Source organism: Hemibagrus wyckioides, linkage group LG23 (assembly GCF_019097595.1).
Source record: "Hemibagrus wyckioides isolate EC202008001 linkage group LG23, SWU_Hwy_1.0, whole genome shotgun sequence".
Classification (NCBI taxonomy): domain Eukaryota; kingdom Metazoa; phylum Chordata; class Actinopteri; order Siluriformes; family Bagridae; genus Hemibagrus; species Hemibagrus wyckioides.
In genome coordinates, this window is record NC_080732.1 from 16,753,725 (window position 1) to 16,779,803 (window position 26,079).

The 26,079-nt window shown below is 41.6% G+C and overlaps 1 protein-coding gene across 7 annotated transcripts in view; it reads left to right on the forward strand.

The window, feature by feature from the left end:
* The first annotated feature begins 11,276 nt into the window (after positions 1-11,276).
* Positions 11,277-26,079, forward strand: part of satb1b (SATB homeobox 1b) — a 56,555-nt gene continuing 41,752 nt past the window's right edge. The window contains exons 1-3 of one of the 7 annotated variants that reach the window (XM_058376852.1): positions 11,277-11,754; positions 23,346-23,585; positions 25,645-25,821. In XM_058376852.1, coding sequence (XP_058232835.1) covers positions 23,372-23,585; positions 25,645-25,821 — 391 coding nt within the window. In that variant the 5' untranslated portion in view covers positions 11,277-11,754; positions 23,346-23,371. Of the gene's footprint in view, positions 11,755-20,764; positions 20,904-23,345; positions 23,586-25,644; positions 25,822-26,079 lie in introns of those variants that run through there. The other 6 variants (XM_058376854.1, XM_058376849.1, XM_058376851.1 and 3 more) reach the window with 6 other exon arrangements.

Below are 26,079 nucleotides of genomic sequence, written 5' to 3' on the forward strand. Positions count from 1 at the left end.
TTGATGATTTTCTGGCTGCGAGTCTGTTATAAAATGAGTCGGTGTGTTTTAGACGTGTGTTTTTCTCTCTGTTGGATAACCTTACACAGAATTTTAGCGGTTGAAGACGATTTTAGTGATTGAAGACAACACCTTCAAATATTAGCTGCTTGTGAATAAGCACCCGGATCATCTCAGTGAGCAGAAATGGGTTCGATATCACCATTAACGTTGAACATTTGTGTGGGAACAAAACAAACCGTTTTTGGTTTGGAACTTTTCGATGAATATATTGTCCCTAGTAGGCTAGATAAAAACAGAAATACTTATAAAACCCTACAAATTCTTAACGCCTCAAGTGTCTACTTTTATCTGAGCTTCATATTAATCACCACTGTGGTGTGTGGCATGAGAAAGACATTCAATGCTGGACATGGAAACAACCAAACATTTTTTGGCCCCTGGGAATAAGAAGTTATACTTATTCTGATACTTTAGTGGTGCTTTAAACAGATATATGCACCATTACCTTGTCCACAATGCTCTTTAAAAAGATGCTGATCAGATATGAATACAACCATAAGCCTAAAAATAGCTGTGTACAATTAGAAAAAAAACAAAAAAAGCCAACTTAACTTGCTATAAGCTTCCATTTCTGTTAGCGTAAGCAGCACTAAACAGAATAATTTGCATTAATGTTCGAGCACAATAACACAGCCTACGACCCAGAATTATTCAAGAATGATTGTATCGCCGATTCTCGATTGTCGAGCTGTACTGAACTCACTCAACCCTCAGACCGCTGCGTCAAGAATCTTGAACCTCGAATATGTCAAGCTAGGGTTGGGGGTTTTGTTTTTAGCAAAGTTTTTGCAGGTAAAATTTCCCCCAAGAGTCATGTTCCAGAGCTAAACTTTGTCACCGGTTTTATTAGAGCATTTATACGCAAGCGCCTTATCACGTTGGTTGAAATTTTTGTTTTTTATTTACTTTATTATAGTTTATTGTCGCCGTGTTAGCTATGACTCAATAGTAATAATGCAAATGTTATATTCTGGGAATCATGCGACAAAATAACTGTCCCTAACCTTTATCTTAAACCACTCGTTTATAAGAATCATGTATTGACAGGAAGTATTTGACCTTATCTGTAGTTTTGCCACACTTCTCTCTGCGGTTCCACTGCCCCTCCCCTCATAGGTTTCTGGGTATTTCCTACTTAACTTTAAAAGGTGGAAGAGATTGAACTTGAAACATTTCACGTAGTGTACACAGGTGATATTTTAGGTCCTTTCTTCTTATGTTTATGAAACTTTTCTAAAACTAACCTGCCAACATGTTTGCCACATACCCCAGAGTATGTGATTGGTGGTGACCAATTCAGTAAAAAAAAAAAGAAAAAAGAAACAAAAACAAAATGAGGGTAAGTACCTGAAAACGTTAAACGCATATGAATAAACTGAAGTGGATTATGATCGCAAATGTTATTTAGAATTGTCTCGAATGTATTGAAAAAAATTAGCACTCTTTATTCTACAATAAACAGAATGCACAACCTTCCAAAAACCTAAAACACTAAAGCAGACCGGATTCAGACCTTGTGTTTTAACCGATAGCACAGTTCGAGTCAGTGTTTGGCACCCGGCGTCGCTGCCGAGAGAGAGCCGAGGGCATTGAGCGTGGTGAGGAATAGCAGTAGAAGAATAGCATCCTGTGTCGGTATGGCAGTGTCCAGTGTCGGTATCCAGGAACTCCGCCTCCGATGTCCCAGCCTGTGGCACTGGAGCCTTCACAGGGTGCGAGGCAGCGATACGCAGAGGAGATGCCCACCTCTGCTTATCGACACCAGTCCAGATGAACCCGAAAGAAACGCTTTTCCTAGCATTCCAGGGCTCTGCCCGCTGAGTATCTGGGCAAGCGCCGAGCGTCTCTTTGAGCTGTGACAGACCTAAGGCGAACGCTGAGCGGCTGCCAAGGTGCCCACAATTCGCTACGATTCTCAGGGCTCAGGTGCCTCCAGGCTTACTGGCCCGCCGAGACGTAAAACTCCCCCTCCTCCCTATATCCTCACGGGAACCTCGGCCAATCCGCAGCGCCTGGCATCGGCCCGATGGCTCCCGGAGCGGTGGCCGGGTTCGATACGCATTCAACTGAAGGGCTATTTTGCGTCACGGTGCATTCTGGGACACATGAAAGGAATGTTTTTCGGAGGTGGAGGCCAGATCTGCGGCATTCATGTTTCACACCGCGCCGATAAATAAAGAGAAAACACAAGGGCTCGGTGAATTTAGCGTTTTCTGTCAGAAAGTTTTATTTTTCTAAAATAGGCTTGCCATATTTCAGTTCTTTTACTGACTTTAATAAGCGTACAGTCACCGATTAGAGGCTGCTTTGGTTCTGAAGCTATCACTGTTGCTTAATGACTGTGAGATTGCTATGTTTTATATTTGATTAATGTCCAGAAGGCCAATTTTAACATTTTGTGTTCGGTGACACAGACGGTCACATGCAACACTCTTAAAAATAAAGGTGCCAGGAAGAACCCAAAAAGGGGTTTTCACAGGGGTGATGTCATAGAGGAACCACTTTTTTAAGTAAATTTAGTATATGTTTATAGTCTCTTTAACAACTGCACAGAACCTTTAGTGCAATAGAAAATGTCTCCTGAATGTTAAAGGGTCTTTATAGTACCAAGAACCATTAAAGAACCTTTATTTTCACGAGCTACAAACTGCCATAAATGACACCTATTCTTGCACAGTCCACGCTGGGAAATCTCACGCTTATGAGCCTGGCCTCAAGAGAAGAAAGTTTTTTCCCCTTCAAACTTCCAGTCCTCGTATCACGTCGGCTTGCCACTGTGGTAAAAAGTTGGCACTTTCCAATTCCAAACGCTGTTAAAAAGCATTATGGCATATTCAGAACGAGAACGGATTGTTCATTTTTTAAAACGTTTCCCCGAATCTCTGGCTGCTCTGCTCTATCGCTTTTGATTAATATGTGAAGGAAATGCTTCTGAAAGAGATTTATACTCCGGTGCATCTGCAAAATAATCAAATCATTACCGCCTAACGACAGCCGGATGACTGATGATCTGGCGAGCCCTCGAGACGCCTGGGCCTCGTAGCCTCGGAGGACGTGGAGTTGCCCACCTGTCAAACGCAGGGGAAGAGTTCTAAAGCTGCACTAATCCCGACCGTCTCACTGACGAGAGGCGACTCCTGTCCTCGTCTCATGGGGAAAACCAAACAGAACAGGGGCTCCCTCTCCTCCATCCATTCCTCTCTCCATCGGAAACGACAGATACCCCGTCGCTTTCGGTGGAGTGCGCTTGTCAAAAGCAACATGGAATATGAGAGGATTAATGGTTTGGAGTGAGGGAGGTGGGATCGAGTCTTTAACCAGACAACATAATTGAAACCCATGGAATTCTTTCTGTTCTGTACTCAGATCGACGCCTACTTATTAGACCTTTTTTATTTTGCAACAGACTAGTGCCAGGTTAAACAGTTCCCTGTCATTTGAAGCTTTAGGGAAAAATGTTTTGAAATCATGGTTCGGATCAGTCCAGGGGAACTGTCTTTTATTTTTTTTTTTTTGTCTGTGAGGTCACCCAGCTTGACCTTATTCTATTGGTTAATACCAAATTTGCGCGTTTCAAGGAGAACAAAACGATTTCCAGTCAATATCGAGGAATAATCGGAATAAATGCAGTGTTTATACGTAAGAGCGGTTTGCATGAAATCGTATGAGTAATGTCACCAACTTATTACTAGTAAACCGACTCGGTAAACAAATAACGTTTTTGGCTAGCTAATTTGAATTTTCGAGATTTTTTCACAATTTCATCACTTTTCAATTCTTCCATCAGACGAGATCCCGTCTTCCTGGTGCTGCCCCTTCCCAAGGTTCACCAATTTGCGGAGATGAAAACGGAATGAAATTGAAGAGAAGTGTAATTAACCACTAGCAAGAAAAAAAGAAATTTCATTTCACATTCTTGCTTTTTTTTTTTTTTCTTCTCTCACTCACAAATCGAACAAACAAAAGACCGCCGCTTCAATCCTCACTCTTAAGTGGGCACTACAGAAATCTGACCACACCAGGTCACACGTTTGAAGTTTCTTTTTCTCGGCCCCAGAGCAACGTTCAAGAAAAAAACAACAAAAAAAAAACCCCTGCTCTCTAAATCGCTGGAGGATGCGCTGTAAAATAAAAGCGAAATTCACAAGTAGAACGTTCCGGAGAGGCTCCACTGTCAACCCAGACAGAGATGTCTCATTTGTTCTGACAAAAAAAAACAAAAAAAAAAACATCTTCTTGGACAATTGTTAATTACCGAGTCAGGCCTTAAACGGTGTGCTCAAGTATTTTGATGGACTTAATGAAGCTCTTTCCTCTCCATCGTTCCTCGTCTTCCTCCTCCAAACTCAAACCAACACAGGTGTGCCCTGATGCCTACAGATGTTGCCATGGTTACCTCTCTGTGTAATTATCCAGAACAGCTGAACTTGGTTCCTCAACAAAGGGTAAATATACTGTATACACGTCTATCCTCACCGAACTATTTCTAATTTCTCATTTTAGAGAGAGAGAGAGAGAGAGAGAGAGAGAGATAACAGGCTGCTTGAGTGATTCGTCCTTGCTTACAGATCTAACACACGTTTTAATGGCAGGCAATTTTCTCACTGGTTTGTTGAAACCCAACACTGGAATTTTAGGAATTAACATGCGGTTTTGGGCGCTTTCATTCTCTCTGACTAACCTTTATCTAGGATCTGTTTGGATCAGGTCATAAATCTGCGAAAGCTCTATAAAAAGAGAAGGGGAAAAAAAGTCAGGAAAATCCCTGTGGAAAGAAAGAAAGAATGAAAGAAACTTTGTTAGCATTGAGTATGGGGTGTGTATTAGTTACAGTTACAGTGCAGCGATTTGGGTTTCCTGCTAATTGTTTAAAAAAAAAAAAATACACAAATGACTAAGAAGCTTACAGCGAAGGCGATGATATTTTGAAACGTGGCAAGATGCAATTCATAAACATGACTATTATTATATTTTAGTGCATCTTATATATTTATCCCCCCCCCCCTCCTGCAGTGCTGCAGGCCTCTTTAGCAGGAGCTGTTAATGACGGCCAGCCGGGCGAGACAGACTCTTCTCATGGAGGAATCCTTATCACAGCAGCGCTTGCTTGACTTCAGATCTGTCTAATCACATCTGTGTAATTAAGCGATGGGTAATGGACTTTCTGAAAATATGATGTCTTGCTGCGATTCGAACATTGTGTTAAGATGCGTGTCAGTGATTTGGAAGAGAATGTCTGAGCAGCGAGGCCTTAAGTGGCACGTTCCTTTCTACTTATTTTTTATTTTTATTTTTTGTAAAGCAAATAATTTTATTCAGTTGATATTAACTTCATCTAATAGTTATTCAACTATAATTTTAATATATAAACCCTGACTTATTAATACAAATGAATAACAAACTAGTTAAAAGGACCGTCTTCTCTCTTCAGCTGTACAGTTCACGTCTCTTGTATCTGATCATATTTTAACCGCATGCATCTATAATCAAATGACTGAGATCTGATAACTTTTCTTTAATGAGCAAATCAGTTCAACACGCTCCAGCACCATCTTCTTTCGGTTTTTTTATTTGTTTTATGAACAGCTTGGTTTCCTCATTAAAAGTTGTGATTATTCTTTAAAGGCACTGAAGTTTTACAGTGCATGAGAGGTTAGTGTCAAATGTAGCTTGAGAGAGAGAGAGAGAGAGAGAGAGAGAGAGAGAGAGAAAGAGAGAAAGATAAAGTGGCTGAGATGTGCTTCAGACCATTATCGGATATAAGTTAAGCAATCAGATATTTTAAACCTGTCTCAGATTCTTCACACCCTTTTATGACAATCAAGATTCAATCAAAATCCATTTAATTGACCAGCTTGATGCAGAAACAGTGTGTCGTCTTCTGTACTCGTCTATTATATACCATATATGAGAGTGGCACAAGCTGGATGAGCTGCCTTTTAAAAAACAATTTCAATCCTCGTTTTCCATTGAAAATACATTCCTCCGTCAACATCCTCTCGAGGCAGAACTTGGGTGGCATCTCTCTCCGCTCCGCTCTGCTCTAATTAGCCAAAGTGCTTGCGCTCTGAAGCCTGAGGGCTCCAAAGTGTGTAATTGTCAAGCTCACAGTCGGCCCAGACTTGATAAATACATTTTTCAGGAGTACTCGGCGCGCACGGTGATGGTCGTCTCGTTGCGCGAACGCTCTCAGGGTCACTTTATTCGCTCTCTAACAAAGCGCCGGCTCCTCAGGGGGATGATGAATGAGGATTAATGGTGCCTCGGCTGGACAGCGAGCGTGTTTAATACGCCGGAACGTACTTAAAGGCCTCTCTGTTAGCACAAATATACCTGTGGGGGAAGCAGGGGAGGGCAGAGAGAGAGAGAGAGAGAGAGAGAGAAAAGAATTAATGGGGAGAAGAGGGAAAAGAGAGTGAGAAAGAGAGACCGACTTAGAGAGAGAGAAAGCCCTTTTAAAATGAATCACCCAACCTGTGGCCGGTGACAAACTTTGGGTTTACTCTTTATGAGTATGCTGGGAGTGTGTAGGCACACATGCAATAACTCACACATGAATTCATAACCGAATCGTAAAACACATTCCATTAATACACGCGATGCCCAACTTGTCGCCAGAGGCTTCCTTTTTTAGACAAATTGCCCAATATTGTAAATAAGGCCTGTAATTAAAACGGGCCCGGCGTGATGAGAACAAGTAGAGTTGCGTCTCATTGCTGGTTCGTTGTAAACATTAATTTCAGGGCGCTGTACTCTTTTTAATCTGCTCTCATTGCCAGGAGATCAAAAATGTCTGGGATGAAAGTTGTGCCACGGTGCCATAGATCTGGCGTTTCCTCGCTGCTGTTGAATTCGATGTAGCTGTTTACCTCCCGGTGCACATGTGATTTGCATCAGGGAAAGTGCAACGCTGTCGACGTGATTAAGCATACTTCCTGTCTAAGACACCCACACGAGCACTTTGACACCCACAACGGCCTACTCCAACTACTACAACAACAACAACAAGATGCGTCACTCACGTTGCTAAAGCTTCCACGCTGCCTGCTCGTCTCTGTCTACTATAGTGTGCTATATCAAACTATAGCAATTAAATTATTACTACTACTACTATTGCTATTGTCGGTCTTGTTTATAATTGTTATTATTATAAACAATATAGAGGAAAATATTATTCTGTTATAATACTGTTATTAGAATATTACTATAATAACAATCATAATTATTAATATTATTATTTCCTACATAGTTCACCAGCAAATCAATTCATATTAAAAATTCAGCCAGCAAAGGACAATGAAAGTTACCCGAAGGTAGCTGTTATAAAAACAATACAACCCTTCCTGAAAGCCAAGCCCTCCAAAAAATTGCTGCCTTAACTGGAATTCACCAACCTAATAGATTTTTTTATCCCGTTAACAGAGCCGGGGATTGTTACCGAGACCCGGAGTTTCCCCTCTGAGCTTATTTTTCTTTTTTTTTTACGAGTTAGAATAAACTAATATGCTGATTTTGTTTGTTTACAAAACTGAAATGCATGAATAAGTGAAATCGTAGTAAAGTTAACCACGGCTCTAACCCTGACATTAACATTCTGAGTAGTGGGAATTGTTACAAAATTCCAGGTTTCGTAACCAGGTTCTCAGAGCAGATGGGCAAATATTACATAATAGAAATACTAATACAAAAACCTGGTGATGGGGGGGGGGGGGATCCTGAAGCCCCCTTTAGTTTAGGGGGGGGTTTTTTGGTATTATTTTTGCACTGATTCTAATATATACAGAGAGAGAGAGAGAGAGAAAGAGAAAGAGAGAGAGAGAGAGAGAGAGAGAGAGATTCAACATCTTTAACAACTTGTGGACTAAAAGGAAATATTCTATGTATAAGTAACAAGTAATTTATATATATACACACAATTATTTAATACATGGAAGCTAAAGATTTGCATAAACTGTCTCGCAAACTTATATGTAAATAATTGAGGTCATTTTTGATCATTTCGATAATAATTGAGAAACCTAGATATTTTTTTGATGGAGCGTCATGGTGCCACTTACAGTGCAGCACTGAATCATACGTGTCCAGAGTTTCCAGTCTGAAACAGGGCGATGGATTCGTTTTCGAACAAGCTCTAACGGGGAGGTGAACAGGACGGGTACGACGCTAAAGAGTGTGTTCAGGGGGTTAGGAAACTTTCTGCAGCCAGTGACCTTTAGCTGTAGAAAAAAAAAATTTCCATAGACCCCTGAGTACACTTTTTGGTTTTTTTTTTTTTTAGATGAATTATTCGGCCCGTAGTTTAAATACGTACTGCGAAACTTCGGGGTTACTTAGCAGAGCTTCTAAACATGGATCGAGAAGACTTTTCAAACAAGAACTTGTTTGATCGGGTGCTATTTTATGATGAATGGGACTTTTGATATGATACGGTGCAGAAACGTTGTTCGTTAGCATATGGTACTTCATATGAATGATTTCTTAATGGATATAAAGATGCACCAGTGTGGAGATTTCACCACGACTGAAAAAACTCGATTAATACAACTTTGCTAGCTTGTGGCTATCCCCCCCCCACCACCACCACCTCTTGGCTTTACCTCACAGCCCCCGTTTTGAGAGCCCCCTGCTCTAAATGCTCACACGTCGCCCTCTTGTGGCTACAACCGGAGTCGACACAACGCAAAGGGATCCAAAGCCACCAGAGCTCTCCAGCCAAAGCCAACCTGGATCTGAGTGAGTGCTGAGCTTGTATCTTTTTTTTCCCCTCTCTCTCTCTTTTTAAACCTACTATCTGACCCATCCTACCTTCCTTCCAATCAGCGCTCATGTCTTAACACATGAACTGAAATTAACACGACGCAGTGATTCATCCAAATCGAAAAAAAAGCCCACGCCAAATGAAACCGTTCTGGCTTTTGTGGAGCCCCAAAACCACCACTTTTTCTGAGAAACGACTGCAACCTGACGAGAATAACTAACGACACGACATCATAATACGCATTAATGAGCACGATTAACACCACTTCACACAAAAACGTGTGAATAAAATAGTAATAATAAAGCAACTGGTCTTTAATCAGGGCTGGATATTCAACATGAGGTTTCAGTATTTGCACAGAGGAAAGGTTTCACTTGTCATTTGCTTAAAAAAAAAAAAAAAAGATAAATAAATCAATTTTAGTGACCTAGATAGCCAAGCAGACTCTCATTACAGTCAGTGGGCATGTTTCTCACCTTCATCACAATGTTTCCGCAGGATGAACCCCAAAGCATGGGTTACAATAACCCGTTTTTAGTTACAGTAACCGGAAATAGGTAACAAAAACACACACACACACACACACACACAACCTCCGCATAGACCCTCAGAGTTCCATCTTACACCACACACTACCCTACTGTACTAAAAACAGTGACAAGACACACACTCTTTCTATACACACTCCCATAACAAAATATAACCAGGAGAACCTAGGGCTATTTTTGTTGCACGCTTATTTTTTTTATTTCTATTTTATTTTTTTTTATTCAACAGCAACAAGTGCAATATCTGAATCCCAGCCTAGTGTATTAGATCTGGATGCCTTGCATCCATTACTCTACACTCCCTTGACATTATTAACACGCAATTACTATTAAAATAATAATAATAATAATATATTTTAAAAAAAAGAAACAAAAAGTTCATCATAAAGTTATCATCTCTTGTTGCATTCAGTTGTTCTGAATTCTGAATTGGTCTTAATATTTGAGTCGGAGGATAAGAAAGGAAAGTGAACCGTGATGCGTGATTTTATGGATAAATAAAAGGGGGGAATATTTAAGCGAGAGGAAATGTTTGTGCATGGTAGAATTTCTCTGAGATGATACTGCTGCCACGTTCTTGTTCCGTTTTTCAGAAAACACCGTCGCTCTCTCCCTGTGCAGTGAAAAGGGGGAAAAAACAAGAAGTAATCTAAATCTAAAAATTAAAAAAATAAAATAAAATAGGAGCAACAAACAGCAACAAAAACATATCAGGGTGTATTTTAAAAGCATGCACAGGATGATAAAGAAATGCACCCAAAAAAAAAAAAAATGTGGAATAGAATAATATTAGAAAATTGTTGCACGTGCACTAGAGAGAATATCTATTTTATTATTTTTATTAATATTATTTTTATTTATTTATTTATTTGCATTGCGCATTGTATAGATTCCATATTCAGCATGAATTCCTCTCACTCCTCAGGTGCAGTCTAAATACCTAAAGCCCAAAGCATTTCTCTGCAGTAGTTTGATGTCTTAAGAGACAGTAATGCTTGTGGTTTAAAGTCCTGCAGCATCGCCGACGCGCACAAGTCGGGTGCAGTAGGTGTCGGAGCTTTACCACTTCTTTTCGACACTGCTGCATCATGAGCTGATCATTTCTAATGAACTGGACTCGAATCATTTCTATCACCTGCCTCGAGATCTTTTTTTTTATTTATTTTTTTTTTATCATGCACAAACATGAACAATGAGTGTTGAGCTTTAACCAAAATTCCTGCACGAGGTTTCAAGTGCGCGTGCAAGAAAATGCCTTTAAATCAACATGCACCTTTTTGCTAATTAATAAACATCATATAGAGAGCACTGAAGATGGCATTGAAGAAGGTGCCGAATTAAGGCTGAATGCATTTAATAAAAATGTTACAGATAAAATGCATGAAATAATAAATCATTAAATAATAATGCGCATCTATCTATCTATCTATCTATCTATCTATCTATCTATCTATCTATCTATCTATCTATCTCTCTCTCTCTCTCTCTCTCTCTATATATATATATATATATATATATGTATATAGTTTTTCACTGAAGCCTATGTAAAATAGATTGCATGTCTACTAACCCATACCCAGCTCACCCTATGTGTTATATTCATATATCACATTTACCTGACTTAGAAAGTAAAGTTGCAACTCGTACATCACATCTGTGATTCGTGTGAAAATGCAAAAAAAAAAAAAAAAATTCTCATGTCCATATGGGACAGTTGCAACTGTTAAAGTTGTTGATCGCAGGCTTAAAAAAATATTTCTCGCGGCTTTATTTTTCTGACATTTAAACGTGGCGTGTGTAAAGATGGGGGAAAAATATGCGGGGAGGGAGGAAAGGAAAGGAGGGGTGTGAATGCTTTTTTCCCTAGAGAGAAAACGGAGGAGGAGGAGGAGGAGAAGAGACAGAGAGGACAGGAGAGAAGTGAAGTGAAGAGAAGAGGAGAATCGTAAGCGGTCCGGGAGAGAGGGTGCGAGCCCCAAACTCTACTGGCGAATCATCTGAGAGCCAAAGAGGGGCGGATCCGTTTACCTGCCTCCCTCATCCACCACCAACACCTCCTCCTCCTCCTTCTCGTCGTCTTCCTCCTCTTTCTCTCTCTCACTCTCTCTCTTTCTCTCTCACACGGCCCGTCCTCCTCCTCACAGCTCCATCCCGGCCCGCCGTGCGCTCTCTCCGCGCCGTGCGTTCTCTCTGCGTCGCGCCCGCCGTGCGCTCCCGACTTCGACCAACGCGCCCGTGATTTAGTCTGAGTGTCTGACTGTGTGAGTGTTTCTGACAGCCCCAGCACTTCTGTGACTCCGGATCTCTCCAGGTCTCACCAAGTCCTTGAGCTCTTTCTCAACTTTGGATGGGAAACGCGCGGCTCAACGGGGATCGCTGACTAAGGTACCGTTTCCTTTCTCTCCCTCTCTGTTATTTTCCTTAATCTTTCCGAGCATGGCAACAGCACCTGCTCAGAAAACATGGTTTATTACATTATTGACGACTCTGTCAGAAGCAGTTTGCTCTCCTCTTTCATCACTGAGCTCTAAAAAATAATGACGCGCAAAAATTACGCAGACGCGAGCGATGGGGTAACGTCTACTGCTAATACTAATATAATAATATTTAATAAAGCACCGGTATGAATCGTATAAACAAATTATTCCTCACGTATCTGAACCTAGTGCTAAAAGTTTAGGGCATTCACTAGTTCAATCTCTAACCTAATTAATATCCATTAACAATAACTGATCATTAATATATCTAGTGCGGATTCATTCAGGGCACAAAAGTCTTGTATTTGTACATGTAAAGTCAACATTCTTCTTCTTCTTTTTTTTTGTTTTTGATTAAGGTGAAGATCTTTTTTAAAAGGTTGAGCCCAGCACAGAGACAGCAGGCTATTTTTGTCTCACAAACCTGAATCACTTTTGGGACTGTCAGCATCCAGATGCACCGTCCTGCTTGTTAACAAGATCTTTATTCACTCTAAATTAGATCTAATAATGCTCAGCTATCAAAACCATGTGATTTTCCAAAATACTCCCTCAGTATAAAAAAAAAAAAGTAGAAAGAAAGAAAGCAAGCAAGAAAGAGAGAACGAAAGAAAAATAACACACAGTTTCACTTGATTGTGAATGGTAAAATGTGTGCAAAAAGTGTGAAAAGAGATTTCATGATTCTGATGCTGAACTGGAAATGACTGTGATGACTTCAGCCTCCTTGTTGTGCTGCTTCTTACACACTTCTACTTCTTTTACATATCTGACACTTCATTCTTTAACTTCGCCTCATTTGACCACAAAGCTTTAACGATCATGTCAGTGATGCTCCCGTGCACGTTTTAGATTTTTTTAAATGTATATATATATATATATATTATATATAAATGAACAAACCTGATGAGATGTTGCCTATTCTTAGCTCAATTTCTTATTTGCATTTCACCCAATCAATCATATGCGTGTCTAATCATCTCAAGACACCGTCAAGTCATTTCACCGTACTTTTACAGTTCACCCTTTCACATCATTTTTATTTTAATAGTTCAGGTCGTTGCACCGAGGAGGATTTTGCTCTCTTTTGCAGCGCTCTTGTGTAATGATTGTGGCTTATCTGGTCACTATTTCGCAGAACAGAGCCACAGAGCTTTTTCCTGTCACTCTCACTGCCAGTTCTTGTAAATGCGGGTTTAAGATCAAAGACTCTTATTCTGAACGTTAATTCCCCTCAACTGCTCTTACAAGCCCTTCTCTGTTACATTTGTTCATGTGAAACTGGCTGGCTCGACTCGATCACAAGGTTAAGGCCTCGTTTAACGGTACGACTTAACCCCCGTTTTCACACTCGCAACGTAATCGGCACGGCGACAGCCGACCGTGCGCGAACAGAGATAGCATCTCATTGAGTCACTTGTTAAAAGGCTGACTTTACCTCAGGTTATAGCGAAGTAGGATGTTTTGGCCACAAAACAGAGCATGAGTGTTAAAGATTCGATCTTCGGGTTAAAGTCCACCGTCTGACATACGGTAACTGATGTTCAGCAAAATAACCATGGCTCCTTGTATTGTTCAGCATTTTTTATCTGAGAACATTGTTGTCGTGTTGAATCAGGGTTTGGCCAGCAAGAAAGAAAAAAAAAAAAAGTGTGTGTGTGTGTGTTCTTAGGGCACATGTAGGTCACTATGAAGTGAAGTGAAAGTAGTGCACGTCAAATCCTCGCTAGTATTTGCAGGAAGTCAGAAGTGTGTGTGTGTGTGTGTGTATAGAGCACTTCAGAAACCTTTTATTCGATTTCATATCACTTAATTGGTCTTGGGTTTGGACAAGAGATGGACAAGAAATGTCAGAGTCATCTTGACTTGTAAAAAAGTAGCACACACATACAGTGAGAGAGAGAGAGAGAGAGAGAGAGAGAGAGAGGAACAACATTTACCCTCTGACCCTCTGAGACCAATTAACCTGCACGTCGCTTCAGTGGCTTGCAAAAGCACCTCAGAGCATAATCAAAGCAGCCCATCGTCGATGAATTATTTCTGTCCCGTCACACCTGCTTTGTCTTTTTATTTTTTTTTATTTTAATAAGTGACAGACCGCAGAGTAGCACACACTTCAGCGCTAGAGAGAGAGAGACGAGAAGGAAAGTGTGTGGAAATTTCACCGCTGCTTTGGTCCCGGCCGGTCCGTGTGTCTGGGGCTGATGATGGCTCCACTGATACGTGTGGTTAAAAGCATTCATCGCAACATAATGAACGCTGCAGCCAAATAACAGCTCAGCAAAGAGTGAAATTATACTTGCGGTTCAGAGCTCGGTAAATACCTGTTTAGCTGCCAGCGCATGTGTTTATTAGTCTGTCGCCAGTAAGGTGCCTGTCTCTTTCTTTTTTCCCCCCACTGTTGTGGCTGTTTACAGATTCCACTTCTTTTTTTTTCTTTTTTCTTTTTCTTTTCCCCTCAAAACTGCACTCATACATTTCCTAATATAGATGAGAGTTAATAACGGTGCAGACTTTATGATGACAGGTTTGGGGAGGGGGTGGGGAAAAAAAGAAAAGGGAGATGGTGTCTTAATAGGGATTGTTTGCACATTCCTGGGCTCGCAGTCAAAAATGTAAAATAAAATAAAATAATAATAATAAAAAAAAAAAAAAGCCCTGGTAATTACAGACACAGGACGGTTTTCATGTGCGGGGTTTTTTTTTTTTTTTCAGGCGTGCGGTTCCCAACTTTCCGCCTTGCCAGAACTTGTCTCCAGCTCGTGTTTTATTTTCTGAAGCGACGGCCCTCTTTTGAAACCAAGCATCCTCTTTCCATACGCAGAATGGCTCGGTCCGGGACGGCGCAGAAATAAAAAAAAATAAAAAAAACTGCGTCATGTCGATTTCGCCATGGTCCGACTCGACAGAGCGCGTGCGAAATCAGAACAGCGACGTTATCGCGGCACACAGCAGCAGCGTCCCTAATAGAATTTCGAGCGCACGCTCGGCTCGCCGAGAACCTTCAACTCCTCGCAGCCTAAATTTAGGCTGCGCGTACAGTTGTCTCGTATTTTTATGCTTGTCGTTATCCGATCTGTGTAGGTTTTCTCGAATCCTTTGTTCTGGTGAAGCGACAGAAAGCAAAGGAGTGACGGATGTGCGCAGTGAAAAAGATCAGGTTGTTAATACCCACCCACATCTTCCAAAGAAACAATTTAGAACAATATTCGCTTTTACACACACACTCACTCACACACACTCGAAGGCAGATTTAGAGAGACGCAGATTAGCAGTGAAGGCTAATTCAGATCTCGGTGGCTTTGATCAGTGAAAAAAAGGGAAGACAAAAGAAGCAGTGTTGATAAAACACTAAGGCCTGTGAGACGGACGCTTTTCGCACTTTAACAAACACAAACACACACACACACACACTTGTGTGTCTTGCCTCTACAATCTTCCCGAGGGCCTCTCGCACACACACACACACACACAAACAGCCTTGTCTCTTTTCCTCTATTAATCGAGGATGTGTCACAATCCACGAGGCAGGAATTAGAGGCCTAATGATGCGAGCATGTGATAGCGGACCGCAGCAGTGACAGAAAAGTCATTTCCGCGGCCTCGAAAAGTGGCGTTGGCCGATCGCTCGCTGACTAATTCGTTTCATAATTTGATAAAAGCAGGAAGAATAAACAAGGCAGTCAGTGGAGAGAGAGAGAGAGAGAGAGAGAGAGAGAGAGCATCTTCTCACTCTTATCCTTCTGTCATGGTGCTCTGAGGGGGAAAAGGAAGGGGTTTGAAGTCAGCAGGTTACTGTACCCGCCTCTGAGGGGAGAACGGTGGGCTTTTTGTGGTTCAGGTGCTTAGACATGGAGGCATCACCGCTGCGGCCCGACCTCGGGACAGTGCTCCGCTTTAACCTATTCACCACACACACACACACACACACACACAGAGAAAGAAAGAGACACACAGATACACACTGGCACACGTTTAGGCCTTAAAAAGCCACAGGGGGATTTTTTACAGTGCACATCTCATCATCACAGGCTTAACCAGGGAATGTGTCTGAGACATCAGAGAGAGAGAGAGAGAGAGAGAGAGAGAGGGGTGCAACTGCATACTGTATTTACTGAGTTGCATACTGAATAATTCCCTCAGTTTGAAAACTGACACCTGTGCTCTTCTTCTACACTGAGTTTGAAGAATTTTAAAAAATTTCAGCAATGTCCTCTTCTAGGAATGTTCCGGAAATTTCATTCAGAATGAGTGCGAAAATGTTATTAAACTGTTAATCAATGTTAAATACATGGTTCTATATCTGATATTCATTTCAGAAGATTTGGGCTTGATATTAGGCCACGTTATCATCAAACAATACCGGATCCTAATCCTACACGTGAAGGATAATTCGTCTTACATTAAGCTGAGCAGTGACTCCGGCGTTGTGAGCAAACCGAGTTTGTAAACCACTTTCCTTCAGCGGCGTGGCGGCGTGTTTAGCCCTCTCTCTCTCTCTCTTTCTCTTTCTCTTTCTCTCTCTCTCACTGTCTCTCTCTCCGGTGAGATGCGATGCGATGCGAAGTGGGCAGTGATGACTCTACCCCATGCTGGCTGCATTATCAAACTGCCAAGATACACTTGGCCCTGATTTATAACGCGAGCTTCAATAATCACGTTAATGCACAGCTACCGTCGCAGAACTGGCGAACGCCAAGACAAAACAACGCCCACGCCACGTTGCGATCGGGAGAGCGCTGGTGAGAGGAAGGTCTGGAGCAGAAAAAAAAACAAATAAATAAAAATAAAAGCTTTCCGTCAGTGAGCCGTCGATCCTTTTGTGTAGAATTTATTCGAACTTTATTCGACGCTGCTGAGGAAACGTTTGCTTGGTGAACATCGTCTAAAATGGTGGTTTGACTCGAATTACTCAGCCAGAAACGAGTACGCTCGCTTCCATCAACCACCGAAGATTGTCTTTACTTTTACGCTCGTGAAATGACGTCGTTTCTTTTCAAAACAACTAATGACGTGAACTTTACACGCCGGATAAAATAAACCAGTAAACAGAGCACGTTTTTCTATCAAGCCGAGCTTCCTGTAAGGAACTGCGGCCTACTTTCTTTTCTTTCTTTCTTCCTTTCTTTCTTTCTTTCTTTCTATAAATATCATCTAAATCAAACGAAAGCCAGAACATCTCTAACAACCGAAGACCTACTACACCAGAGACATCTTTAAAAACAATGGCATATCAGATCATAGTGTTGTTTTTTTTATTAACCTGCTCCAGCAGCTGCTTTAAGGTCAGACACTTCACCGCTGCCCGGTTGTCGTGAAATGCCCTTTTACATATGACATTTTTATACGATCGAAGGCATAATTGAGCGTTTAATAATAATCATAGCCGATCAAATCACGGCTGAAGCTCCATGTCCTTCCGGATGTCAGAGAGGGCACTGTGTGTGTGTGTGTGTGAGTGCCAGAGTGCTTGGCAGTGTCAGCACCTGTTGGCAGAGCGAGGCCCCTCTTGGCAGTGTCGTGCTCTCAGACGGCCACGATGGCCATTAAAGCCTCCGTGGTGCATTTCAACATGGCCGCCGTCTCCTTTAGCGTCTCCTCACGGGCTTAACACATAAAGGGAACAGAATGAAAGAGATACAAGACCACTACACGACATGACGCACACACACATCATTTTGTCTAATATAAACTCAATATCAGTTTAACACAAAATATATTACAATTGTCCCTGAAAAACATTCATATAATATAATTATGAAATTAAACAACACGTCAGGCGGAAGATGAAATAAACAGAATTTAACGTATAGTGTCGTGTTAGAGCCACGACGGAGGGGGGGGGGGTTTGGGGTCAATCTGAACCGTGAAGAATTTCGGAACTTTTTTCGGAAAAATTGCGCAAATGTTATTTTCGTCCTCACAGAAATTGCTTCGAGTATAAACGCACTCATATAGAAACCAAATATTAGATCATCCTTTTCTACTGTTTCGCAAAAAACATGATTGATCTGCTCTCGCTGTTTTTGTTCTCCACCTCACATAAGGGAAGAAAGAAAGAGAAAAAAAAACCAACAACAACCCACAGAGTATCTATCAAATATGCTTAAAGCTCACAATTCCAGGAACGCACATCCAGTTACTGCATCACGTCCGAGCAAATAAACCCGAGAGAAAAGGAAAGAAAAAAGAAAATGAGCTTAACGCTTAAGGATGCTGAGACAAACCTGTAAGAGGTGTAAACAAGGTTTAGGGGAAAAAAAAAATACAGTGAGAAAGGTTGGCTAGTGCTAAATATGGTCCTGTGCTTTGGTTCCTGTGGGCCTGGCCCGGTAGCCTGACTGGCTCTGACTGTTTACACTATCACCTAGTTGGGTTGTTGTTGCTACTACACACACACACACACAGACACACACACACACACACTCTCTGAGCTAGTTCAGCTACACCACCCACGCGGCGGTCTTTACAAGAGCTCTGGCATCCCCAGAGAGTCAGCGTGAGCTTCGTGCAAATTTGTCAGCGCTGGAAAGGCCTCTTATTTTCAGCAGCAAAAAGGTCAAGCATGAGAGACAGAGAGAGAGAGAGAGTGAGAGAGAGAGAGAGAGAGAGAGAGAGAGAGCGAGAGAGAGAGAGAAAAGTGGATCTGAATTGTTACATCACACAGGGCGAGTGCTGCTCTTCAGCGTTTATCGCGGCACACTTCACACCTCACACCAGTGCTGCGGTTTTTACAGATTGCAAATTTCATAAGAAACTGACCAGCTTTTGCAGAATATCAGCGGCGCATACCAGTTTACAAGTTTCCTGCCAAACCAGGTTGCATATTAGAGCTGCAAATAAAGCCAGTGTGCTTTCGATACTTTTGTTCCTTTGAAACAAAGAACAGTAGAATGCTTCTAATAACAGGTCTGAATTGTTCTAGATGAGCAAGAAACTTTCACACACTTTCACAAGCTACACTGATATGGAGAGATACATTTATTAATTAGGTTTCTGTTATAATAAAAAGTCATATTGAGTGTATATTTATCTATCTATCTATCTATCTATCTATCTATCTATATATATATATATATATATATAGAGAGAGAGAGAGAGAGAGAGAGAGAGAGAGAATTGATATTGACAATTGCACTTTGAGCTTTAAGGAAAACATCAATGCTTCTACAATGGCGCACACACACACACACACACACACACACACACACAAGCATAGAATCCATACAGGAAGAATAAAACACATTTCTATAATTGAATGTATTAATAAAGTCTTAGCCTTAATCAGCTGAAGTGTATCTGTCTCACGTTATCAGTCAACTCGACATCTGCACTTATCGCTCTCTCTCTCTCTCTCTCTCTCTCTTTTTGCATAAGGAAATGTTCCCATGCAAAAGGTCTTGATGATCTGCTCGGATTTGCTGATAAAGTCATGACAAGCTCGTGTTACGGTCATCAACTTATCAGAATTAAAAGTAAACACCACACAAGCAGCTGCATCGATATTAAAATCAGGCAGCTGCTGCAAACAATAGGTCATTAGCTTATGTTTTGGGAGCCGGTTGTAGAAGTGGGCTACAGTCGGTGTTGTGGAGATTAGAACAGCACCGACAGCGCGCGCGTGTGTGTGTGTGTGTGTATGTGTGCACGCGCCTCGTTTACGCGTTTTTCTTCCTTTTATCCGTGCTTTATTTTACCTGCAAAATTTCTTCCTCCCCTCCTGCATGTCCTATCCGAATGCGGTCCAGCCAATTATCACTTAAGCAAGCGCGCGCGCGTGTATGTGTGTGTATCTACATGCTCGGGGGCGCGTGCACGCGCGCTCCAGTAATAATCGACCGGGCCGCCTCACGCGCATCAAAGCCGATTAAAGAATTCCTGCGCGCGGCCTGAAAGCGCGCGCCTTCTTTTTCTTCTTCTTTATCATTATCATCATTATTTTTATTTTTACTTTTTTTTAAAAAAAAATCTCGTCCGTGTGAGGCTTACCTCCGGCCCGTGCGCTGTAAAATCCCGCCTGAAACCGGCCCGTTTTCTAGGGGTGGGGGGTGTGGGGGGGTTGGTGTTGGAGGGGAAGAGAGAGGGGGGTGTGTGTGTGTGTTTGGTTTATTTTCTTTCTGCCATGAGGAGGAAGAAGGCGAGCAGCGCGTGCAGCACCGAGCGAAGGGGGGAGTGATGAGTCAATGCAACTCAGGGTTTAATGGGGAGATAGAGAGAGAGAGAGAGAGCGAGTGAGAGAGAGAGAGAGAAGGGGGAGCTCGCGGAAAAAAGGGGAAGCTGTCATGCGTCTGTAGCGCGCCTTCATTCGACGCCGGAAAGTGAATCGCAAGTGTATCTGAGCACACGCGCGCGCGCGCACACACACACACACACACGCACGCGCCGCGGTGTCGGATGAAAAAAAAAGAAGCCTCTCCGGTTTTGTCCGCTTCGTCGCTTCCCAGCCGGACCGGAGAGGAGAGGAGCAGAGAGGAGAGGAAGAGAGGAGAGGAGAGGCGAAGCGCCGCCCGCTGTTCCGCGTCGTTTCTCCGCGCTGCTCTCCCGGTTTACGAGCATGTTTGCGAATCCGTGAATCGCCATGCCCTTCGCGTTTATTCCGTTTTCGAATTCGTTCCCGGCGCCGTGCTCGTCCTTTCGGTCGCTTGCTTGCCATCAGCCCGGACTGCACCGACACGAGCAGCCCGTAAAACTCGCCTGAAGTCGGGCAGAGCACAGAGCTCGAGCCGCTCGCTTATTCCGCTGCCTGTGTTCCCGTTAAAGAGCCCGACATCTAATTCATAACCGCCTATTCTATCACCTTAACTTTAACATCCCGAGTTTGATTCTTATTCTCTTTTTCTTTTTTTTCTTTTTTTTTGTTATCGGTGTGTTAAAGAAGCGCGTGTGCTTTTTTTTCCGCCCCGACATGTCCATGTTAACGCGCTCGTGCAAAGGGGATTGATCATTAATTCTCGCGTCGGCACGAGCGAAGGAAGGAAGAGTGTAAAGTTTGTCTTGGACTCACCAAAAACTTCAGTCCCTTTATGAGCGTTCCAGTTCGGACGTGGTGACTTCCAGGTGTGTTTTAATCTGTTCTGCATGACCATGTGCAACTCTTTCACACACATAACCACTAACAAGCTGCTGGGTTTTGATTGTTTTATTGCTTCTTATTGTTTTCTCTCCCTCTTGGTATTCTGACATTGAAGCACTTCTCAGCAGATGAATGTTTAACTTGGTTATGTTGCAAAGTTTGGAACAGTTTATTTATTTATTTACCTCATGTCTTGCATTAGTGGATGAATTAGCATGTCGGATATTTAAACCATAGAAGCACACAACACATCTGATTCTAATTCTAATGTGGACTAATTCTTCCAACACAACACAGCACGATGTTATAGCTAATGCAATTCATTAACACACACCACTGTGTGCACAAGTGCAGTATTTTCCTTACATTCTCTTTTAAACCTAAAGTAGGTTATTAATGCAGTCATGCACAGGAGATGAACCTTATTCCACATGCACTCTCTGGAATTTATTGCTTTAATATATGGCTTGTTAACAGATCCTGCATTATTATTATTATTTTTTTTTTGTAATTATTATTATTATTATTATTATTATTATTATTATTATTATTATTATTATTATTATTTGCTATAATGCAAAAATGTATCACTGATTAAAACCACAGTTTGTGGTGCGGTTATTTAAGAAATGAAAGAAAAAAAAAAGTTAACCCAGACTTTTATGCTTCATGGTAGTGAAATCTAGAAAGAAAAGAAAAGAAAAAAAAACAACACTCGTGCTCACCTCATCCGGAGTAATAAGAAAGAGAGAGAGAGAGAGAGAGAGAGAGAGAAGGTTTATGTGTCCTAAAAGTTACCATCCTGTATATATATATATATATATATATATATATATATATATATATATATATATTTATATATATGTATTAGTTTCCTTCCTGATGCTTTGCGCAGTGCTCGGAGACGAGCTCTGCTGCACAGAGGAGAGGAATCTTCAGCAAATGAATGCATTTGCACAGAAACCCGGCTTGTTTGCTCTCTCTCTCTTTTCCCGCATGGGATTCAGAAGCGGGATGGTCATACATAATACATGCTCTTAAAAAAAAAAAAAAAACACCAAGATGAAGAGCAAGAAGCATCATAAATGTCACGACATGTTAGCCAGGATCACAGAGTTCTTCTCCAGGAAAAGTGGAAGGAGGTGTTTTGACTCCTGACAGGAAAGGATCGTGTCGTTTTTGTAGATTCGTTAGCACGGGTCAATACGGGTCAGCTCATAGATATCAGGCTTATAGAGTGTTATATTTATATGTTTATTCTTTTATATAAAGGTATAAAAATGTGCACGAAGAGTGTACGGCTTTCTCCAGCAAGCTCTCATGCATTATATATCTCCGAGAACGTCGATTAATGATGACATTCTGTGCTAACTCTTTCTCTTTCTCTGGATTTGCACGAATCTTCTGATACACAGTAAATAAATAAAAATAAAAATAAATAAACAATTCAGAACATACACTTACAGTGGTAGGTTTCTCTCACACAGGCACAAAGCACGGGGTTCAAGAGCGAGGTATAGGAACGGCTCGATCTCAGAATCTCGATCCCGCTCTGATCCGATCCGATCCGCTGTTTAAAAATAAAAATCCTTAAAAATTAAGATTCTTTGTACGGTTCAAGGAAGACTCTTTAACATCTGTGGAATCCGTTTCCGTCACACAAAAGGGTCTTTGTGGCAGAAAAAAAGGTTCTTTAGACTAGAAAAAAATGTCCTTTATGCCACTAAAATAAGGGTCACTGAAAGGTTCTTGGAGAACCAAAAAAAAACAAAACAAAACCCTTTTTGGTTCTTTAAGGCGCTTTTTATTTTTAAGAGCCAACATAGACACAAACATGTGACTGAAACCTTTCTCCTGTTCTCCAGGACAAAATTAACAGGTATTTGATTATCATTTAGATAAAACCGGAATATTATCCGAAGTGTTTGTGTGAATGTATAGAGATTGCTTTGGAATTTTTGGCTTTACTTGTTGACAGGTGACTGAACCAGCGTTCATTTCTCATTCGCAGGATAAACCCTGAATAAATTGTGCTTTTCTAGAAGGTTCTGAGGAATTTGTGCAGCAAATCAGTGCTTCTGCAACATCAAGCAATTCACACTGTTCACTAATTTTCCTGTTTAATTTATTTTCCACTCGTATTTTTATTTATATATATTTTTTTTCTGAAATAAACTATTGACTTTGCTTTCCGTGTTAAAGCAAATTAAATCTAAAAATTAAAATAAATAAATAAATCTTGATAAGTGGATGTTGGGTATCATAAAAAGTCATTTAAAAAAAATTTTTTTTACATTTTTTTCTCTCACACACACACCCTTATAGTCATATCCTTTGCCGCTCATCTCCCGGTCTATCCTGTTCCATCCTGCAAGAATGATCATAGTCCTGAGTGACGATTCCACCTGCTCTCGTCTTGTCCCCAGGTGACCGTGAGCAGTGGAGCTGAGTCATGATGGACCATCTCAGCGAGTCGTGCCTGGGGAAGGAGAACTGCGAGCTGGTGGGTGGCTTGAATGACGCTAAAGGTCCCCCGGCTAAGATAGCCAGGCTGGAACAGAACGGCAGCCCTCAGGGGCGCTCACGCCTGGGCAGCACCGGCGCCAAACTCTCCGGAGTGGCCTTCAAACCTACGCCACACCTGCTCAAGACCTCGCACAAGAGAGGTGAGTCGCCTACGGTTACGCAAAGCTGTGGAGAAAATTCCAGACGTTATTATTATTATTATTATTATTATTATATAGTTACAACTGCACTTCCTGTCCTCCTGCCTGGTTACTCACAGGTGATATCAGTAGCGTCGAAAACACTACGCGAGGCCGCCGCCGAGATTCCTACGCGTCCGCATCCGAGATCGCACAAAACACAGGATGAAATATTGTTAAACATAATCGTAGCGTGACTAATTTGCATTTTCAGGATTCGTTTGAGATACGCCGCGACATATACGCTGCATTGTGCCTTAGAACCTGATCTCAGGGAAATTTACATGGATTCAAATGAGAACAAGGCAAAAAGTAGCAAAGCGGCCTAAACGCTAACACTAACCCCCCGAACCCTCACTTTAAAAACTCGATCTCAGACTTTTCCAGCAAAAAGGCTGTTTTTATTCCACGATCTATTCATAGAGTAAAACATGACGTAGCATCGTCTTATCGTTAGTTGTTAGCGTTAGAGGAAAAGTTTCTTTAGTTATTTAAAGTTAATTATTTTCCATTATGAAATGTTTTATTCCTCTTACACCACAGCGGTTTGCTAACCTTTTCTTTTTTTTTCATTTGTTAAAGAATAAAACTTACGTTTAATGAAGTGGACCTGGGGAAAAGGTTCCACTTCCTGTTTTATCGCGTTATGATACAATCGTTTTTATTTTTTTTTCCTTCTCTCTTGATATCCTACAACTCATCTTTCTTCAATAAAGAAATCTATTTATTAATCGTAGGTTTATTCAGAACAAACTTTGCCAAAGAAGCGAGAACGTAACGAGAGCGCTTCAATATAACAAACCGGCGATCTGAGAGGGTCAGTTCAAAGCTGCTGACCAATCAGATGGGAGAATTCAGCGCGGCCTTCCTCGTCTTAATTGGCGCCTTAATTGTCCTCGTCCTCATTTACGAATCCCTTCGTCGAGAGTTCGCCGAACTTGGCCAATGTAGCAGGCATTGTTCCGCCCCTCCCCCAACCCCCCCCTCAATAATATTTAGCTCGGGCTGTAACACGGCCGCTGGAAACAAAGCTGGGATTGATCCCGAAACGGACCTACACAGCATTCTTTATTGTTAGATCTTTATCTGTTAAAATGCCTCCTTCAGCACATTGTTTTGGGATCGCGACGCTAACCGATGTGTTGATTGTTTGCCAGAGGACGCTCACATCCTCAGGGAGGTCAGGGGCTTCAGGCTTCAGGGAACTTTATTATGATGTGCTGCTTTAATATTAGCCCAAGTTTCTCTAAATTTCAGCGGCGGAGTGTTTCAGCTGGCTGGCATTAAGTGATATTTGCAGAGTAAACCCGAACACATGACGGCTTTGGACAGGGATTCGTCTCCTCTTTTTTTTCTTTTCTTTTTTCTTCTTTTTTTTTTTTTCTTAATAGCACAGGAGTGTTTACACAGACTTGTAAGCCTTGGTATGTCGAGAAGTGCCGCAAAGCATTTTGGGAAGATGCCAGGAGCTGACAGTTCTACAGTATTCAGGAATATCATTCATATCATTGCGGTATAACATTGTTATAAACACTTTCATAATAGCGCTGTGGTGTGATCAGATTGAAGAGCGCTTGTTTTACGTGTTATTGTTGATTTTATGATTTATATCACAGCGGTACAGAATTCTGGATTCTGATTGGTCAGAAGGTGTTGACTTCCATGTCATGAAAATCGTAGCTATAAAAGGATAATAAGTACAAGATGATCGTTGGAGGCATAAAAGCATTAAAGAAGCATGCTTTTATAGGAAGTGAAGATTAACAGTAACTTCGTGTTGGACTGCATCACATTATTTTCTGTTTACATTTCTAACACGCCCTTATACAGAGCGACTTATCTCACTTTTTATACAACTGAGCTTTTAAGGGTTAGCAGTGGACCTGGGATTCAAACTCACAACCTTCTGAGCTGTAATCCAACACCTTACCAACTAAACTACCGCATTTTTCCACCAAAGCATACGCCCCCATTTCTCATGAATCATGAATGACGATGTTCTTGATGTCGCGTCTCCTAGGTAACATGCTGCCCGTCTTCTGCGTGGTGGAGCACTACGAGAACCCGATAGACTTCGACAGCAGGGAAGAGCACGCCGAGTTCGTGCTGGTCAGAAAGGACATGCTCTTCAACCAGCTGATCGAGATGGCACTCCTCTCGCTCGGCTACTCCCACAGCTCTGCAGCACAGGCTAAAGGTGAGACCTCACATCACCTCACTCTAGCTAGCTTCTCTTCTAACAACAGACCCAATTTGGCAACATACTGATATACACTCTTAAAAAAATGACTTCATTGAAGTTCTAGGCTTCTGTCGAACTTTTTTTGATCAAACTAATGGCTGGATGTAGAAGGCCACGGAGAACAAAGAACAGGTTATGTAGTTCACAGCATGCGTGAGGTGAACTCGGTGCCATCACTTCTTGGAATTTTATCTCTCTGATAAAACACAACGA